The sequence below is a fragment of the Ruditapes philippinarum genome, unplaced genomic scaffold (assembly GCF_026571515.1).
Source record: "Ruditapes philippinarum isolate M1 unplaced genomic scaffold, ASM2657151v2 ctg9935_1_1_1_1, whole genome shotgun sequence".
Taxonomy (NCBI): Eukaryota; Metazoa; Mollusca; class Bivalvia; order Venerida; family Veneridae; genus Ruditapes; species Ruditapes philippinarum.
Genome location: NW_026854551.1, coordinates 28,607 through 34,606, shown reverse-complemented (window position 1 = coordinate 34,606; position 6,000 = coordinate 28,607). Strand labels below are relative to the sequence as shown.

The window sequence follows — 6,000 nt, the reverse complement described above, 5'->3', positions numbered from 1 at the left end:
CTGTCCAGCAACACTTGTTGTTTTGTCTAAGTTTGATCATTTCCATGAATAAATGACAACGTGAGGAAATTATAATCAAAACGGTCAAGGTCATTTAAAGGTCAAATAGGTCTAAAATATTTAAAATGTCTGTTTCGTCATAAGTGTTGTTTTGTCCACGTATGGACACGTACAATACTAACAAAATTATATGACAAATTTACCAAAATTGAATTCTTTTACCTTGACGATCAAGATCATCTTAAGGTCAATGTAATTGTCAGTTCAACCTTACAGAAGGTCTTGTCCAAAAGGTTGTTTTATGGAAGTATGAAAATTATCAATTGATTAAAGATCCTGTATGTTTTGTAATTGTGGTTGTATACCACCCTTACGTGAAATTACATATGTATATAATTATACTTATACAATGTTCAAACATCGAAGAATATGTAAAATATGTACTGCAAATATTTGTACAGATATATAAATGTACTCATTGAAACATTTGACTTAGAATTTATAGAAAACAAATTTCTAATTACCTCTCTTTACTTACATGAAAAAATTAAATTCCGTAACATCTTTATAATTAATGCTTTTTGGAACTTACAATATTGATAAATCTTAATTTGAGAATCATATTGTTTATATAAAACCATAAAACAATGTGTTAAAGGATCTTTAATTACCAAGTTACAGCCATTTATAGTGAACATGACTGGCGAATGAGTAAGCTTATTCCAAAGTATAAGTTACTAATGTAACAGAGTCGAATTTGGAATACAAGTAGATTTGTTAAGATAAAACAAAAGCATAAAACAGATTCTTATCAGAAAAAAGTTTCTGTTTTAAAGAGAAAGATAACTGTTAGTTTCTAAATTTTACAGTGAGTTGGCAATTGAACATTAAACTCTAAAATCTAACTCCATCGCCTTTTAAAGTATTACAAAGGTTTGTATTTAAATTTGCTGTATACTTAGATATAATTACAAAGTATATGAATGGTACAACTGTCAAATGTACACAATAAGATTATAAACAAATTTTATTTATATATCTTAGATATACGCTTTGAAAAAGAGTTTTTTAAGATAACGAAAATCAATAATTTCATAAACAAAGGATTAGCAATAATTTCTGCATGGATATCAATAACTGACGCCTTTACATTATATTTGCCAAATGCATATTAAGATCTGACTTCATGATTTTAACAACTGGGTCAGAAAAACAAGAATATTTTTAACTGTAAACAAGTAGTAATTGTATATGGTAGTAATTATGCACAAAATAAAAAATAAGCGTACCGCATTTTGTTAAATGTTCGTCGACTACTTGTATCAACTGTATTTTAGACGGTAAACACTCGTCAGATATCTTTACAAGAGTGACATCTAGACTTTCATCATACTCTGCTGCAATCACTTCACCACAATGCTTCACATCCTTTTCATCAGATACAGACGTTTTAAGGTACACTTTTGTACCTATGAACTTTTCAGGAGATTTAAATGGACCAAAAATGTGTCTTACTGTAAGGAAACATAATTCCCCAGTTTCTTTAATTTTTAAAATAGGTCCAATTGTTCCATATGATTTGGTACTTAAACTGTATATGCAGCTTCCAATTTTGAGGTCTCTGGGCCGAATAGATGTAGATCCTTTATTCTGATGTTCACCTTTAGATAGATATAAAGAGATTATATCAAAGAAGTCGAGTATGTGGAAAGCTGATAAAATTGAAGATAATATTATCTGAGAAAGTTTAAATTATTAAAAGGAAACTTTTTTTTCTTTTAAAGGTATATTATTATTCTTGAGATCAGTAATGGAAAACATCTAACTATCTGAGTTTTTAATGCAACTCACTTTAACATAAATTATTATATCGTATTGTAATAGTGGTTGTTTTTCTCCTTCACGTTCTGTGCGTTTAGTTACCTGCTAATTCGGTATCAGCATTTTCTAATCGTAGTCTTTTATTGGTGTTATCTGTAACAACATCATCAGCGTGTCTCTTTCCTTCAGGCATTGATTCCCACATGACTTGTTCTGCTCACTCAAACCGGTTTATACTAGAATGGAACAGAAATAGAGCTGAGATTTAAGACTATTAATCTTATACTGTCAACCATGTTCGTAGACATTATTTCAGGAATAACCTCACACTAATAGTATTATCAAATGTTGCCCCTATTTCGTGGAAGCAGAGGCGCAGTTGTTTGATGCTATTTGACTTTTTAAATCATCATGTTTATAAAACAAGTATCTTACATATAAATGTGGAAACATCATATCTTACTATTGATTTACCTGTATCATTATGGAGTCCTTTACAAAAGGAACTATTTTTAAATGGTGGAACGACAATCTTTATCATATTTCACTAAGAAATGTTAAACTCGAAAAAATATAATAGAATACTTTACTAAAGGTACAAAACAAATTGTACATTATCATTGTTGTAGTCGTCTAATAATCGTAAAAATAGAGTTCCAGTGTATGTGTACAAGTGCATCTTGAGATGAAAATGCTTTTATTTTATCAGACAACTGCACAAACTTAGATAACAATTACCCCCAGTGTCGCACGTGTAATTATAAAGTGTTGAGTGAACGATTATATCCGGCCGGATTCCCGTTAGTACTTGATCATAAATAATCAAAATATTTCATCAAAACATGTACATTATAATATTTTGCATAATGAGAACCTTATCACATAAGGTGTAATCATTTGCTAACATAATCAATTGAGCCGCGCCATGACAAAACCAATGTAATGCGTTTGCGACAGCATGGATCCAGACCAGCCTGCGCATCTGCGCAATCTGATCAGGATCCATTCTGTTCGCTTACAAGCCCTATTACAAGTACAGAAACTGATAGCGACAGCATAGATCCTGATCAGACTGCGCGCATGCGCATGCTGGTCTGGATCCATGCTGAGTTGGTTTTGTCATGACACGGCTCAATTGCCTTCATTGATTTTTTCTTCTTTTTTTATCAATAAAATACAGCAATCATGTAAAAATACACATGTATAAAAAACGTGTAATATACATACATTGATATTTTCCATCAATATTCATCTTCATTTTAATCAACAATTATTAATATTATACTGTGATAAAGATCAGATTTATCTTATAGAATAATTGAAAAAAAAAAATGTTGCTCTGAAATTGAGATACTGTAGCAAATAATTCAAAAATCCACCATATCAACTAAATCCCTTGTTCCACATGTGCTAATATTTTATAAGAAATACATATTTTTATCAAATTGCGTTCAAATGCGTATTGTGTCAGATGTTATTATATCACGCACGCATAAAATACTTCAGATCCGAATAGCAAACAATTTTAACCTACTTCGAAGTGTCTTACAATGTTACAACTAATGTTAAGGTCCAACCAGATCAACATATGTTATTCTCATTTTGCTGTTAAAAACTGCTACTTTGAAATCGAAAGCAAATCATCCTACTTTTGCTTTTAGAAATAGGTTCGCAACTTTCACTTTCTTTGTTTTGAGAAATGGTAGAAACGATGTTTTATGATGTAATGCAATCATTTTTAAACAACGTGAAACTATTGATTGTGTTAAAAGATAAAATTTTCACTTTTGCGATATAAGATACAAACGATTTACGCTTTAGATTAAGTGTCATGCTTTACTCGACCTTTGACTTCATTTCATTGGTTGTTACAATATTCAAACACAATTATTGTTTATCTTAAAATGAATATTATTTCTGATAAACGTATACTTACCAAAACATCAGTTCAGTGTCCTTTTTCCATTACAATTAATAAAGCATTTATGTTAAAAAAAAAACAGTTCCATTCTATACATTTAAAGAAATCTGGACTATATATACCCACGAATAAGCAGACGCGAATGCTTCGTCTAAGTTTTTTTTAAACAACTTCCGTTATTGGCAAGCAAAAAGTGTACTGAATGTAGTACACTTGAGCAGAAATTGTTCAAGGTCGCGTTGTGTGCAATACTGCATGCCCGGTAAGAAGGCAGAATTTAAAGAGCGATATCGCAAATAATTGTGGTTGGATATAAACCTTTTTTTATTGAGGGATTTTATTGTCTCCAATGCAATGTCTATAGCCCTCGTAAAGTGGCATGTATAATCAAAACTGTGATAGCTTTTTTGTACGTTTATTTGTTTCTTTTTTCTTTTATATCTGCACCATTCACTCCTCTTGGTTAGGTTCCGCGTGTATTATCTGACAGGCCTACGTAGCATTATCGGTATTATAATATTCATATATATATATAAATGTATGTATGAGAAAGCTACATATAATTTTCATGTTAACTTGAATCATCTATTTTCGTGGCAAGGACTAAATTAAAGTCAGCATTATCAACGAAACCTTGAAATCATACTCTAGTTTACTTAATTTCAGTAAAAATTTACACATGTGTAGTGTGATCTTTTATTATATACATAACAATCAATCATTCTCTTATTACAGATTGGCAATGTGGTATCTCAGTACAGGAAACATTTCGATTTTGTCACCAATGTATTAACAATAGATATGAATACATGTATAAAGTTTTATTTATCTCCCCATATTCCTTCTGTTGCGACATTGAAACAACTCAACGTCTCGTTTTGTTATGTTCACTTTGAGATACAACAAGTGTTTTGCTAAGACAATTTGATGAAAATTGTTTTACAGAAATATTGACAATAGATGTAGATTTCGTAATTGTACAGCAGAAGGTAAAAACAAGAAATATGTGTGGTGCTTAAGTACACAATGCCATGTACATGCATGTCAAAATATTTTGTAGCACTTATTATAACTATGAATATGGAGTCATATTTTATTTAAAAAAAACACAACAAACAAAAACAAAATAAAAAAGGGAGAAAAATAGTTGTTTAAAATCTATCATTGCGTGTTAATATTTTTCGCCAGAAATCACGCATTTTCACAAAACTGCAAATATTATATGCACATTATGTTATGCTGACATGAATAAATAAACTTGGGTATTGGACAATAATTCTACATGGAATCTTTATATACATAAATTACATTTTGGAAGACCATAGGCAGAAAACACAAACTTATTTCTTACATATACATATTTAAAGATCAATTTATGAAAATTTGAAGAATGAATGTTTTGAAAAAAAGAAACAAGTCTATATTGTAATTTTAAACAGTATATCAATTTTTACATACATATCTTGAAATTTAAGAGAGTCTAGCATATTTTGGATACTCTGTCCACGAATAGGAGAAATAATATACATATTGGATGTCACAAGGACACTTCTTTTATTTATACGTTACATTAAAGTTGTGAAATCAAGTAATTCTGAAATTGTTATATAATTCATCAAATACCAAAAACAAAACAAGGGCTTTCATGGAATAACTGAAAGGTGCAGGTTTTCTTTTCAATTAGAGAACTGATAAGTGATTATGTTTTGACTCAATAAACTAAAATGAAGCTAATCTTATTTATTATGAAATGTAGAAATGTAAAATAAGTATATTGTAAGAATTCAAATTCATATTAAACAATATATATATTCAGTTCAATAAAAAACACGCTTTCTTTAGCTTTCGACTTTTATGTTTTCTTAAGAAAAAATGTTTTTGTTACTTTGTTTTTTTTCTGTTGTTTTTTTTTAAATTATGTTAATTACCTTGAGTGATTATACTGTGAATGATAAAAATTCATCACACGGCTACAATCCAGTATCCCACTGAATAAACCAAGTATCTCTCTGGTAAGAATAGAGTAAAAACCCGAATCTCACTGAGCCCAGAATCTCAATGAATAGCATGGAAACCCAGTATCATGGTGTCAAGGGTATACGCATCATTTTTCCGCGTACCGCCGATAATTTATCATCCTATGCGCAACACCGTATCATTCTTACGTAATCTTCTGAAAAGTGCAAGAGGCCAATTCAAAAATGCGAAAATTTCTTACTAAATTTGATTTTATTTAGAGAGTTTGCATACATCACGGA

General features: G+C 30.1%; 1 protein-coding gene across 3 annotated transcripts; it reads right to left on the bottom strand.

Annotated features, from left to right (window-relative positions):
• Positions 1-1,014: 1,014 nt before the first annotated feature.
• Positions 1,015-3,949, bottom strand: LOC132740435 (uncharacterized). 3 transcript variants are annotated; one of them, XM_060728342.1, is made up of 3 exons: positions 3,758-3,949; positions 1,924-2,057; positions 1,015-1,661 (listed from the first exon to the last, which is right to left on the bottom strand). In XM_060728342.1, exons 2-3 carry the CDS (start codon positions 2,024-2,026, stop codon positions 1,225-1,227), a joined length of 540 nt encoding a protein of 179 aa, XP_060584325.1. In that variant the 5' UTR covers positions 2,027-2,057; positions 3,758-3,949; the 3' UTR covers positions 1,015-1,224. The 3 variants fall into 3 exon arrangements, with proteins under 3 accessions (XP_060584325.1, XP_060584326.1, XP_060584327.1); XM_060728343.1 differs by lacking the exon at positions 3,758-3,949 and adding an exon at positions 3,356-3,637; XM_060728344.1 differs by lacking the exon at positions 3,758-3,949 and adding an exon at positions 3,049-3,323.
• Positions 3,950-6,000: the final 2,051 nt, after the last annotated feature.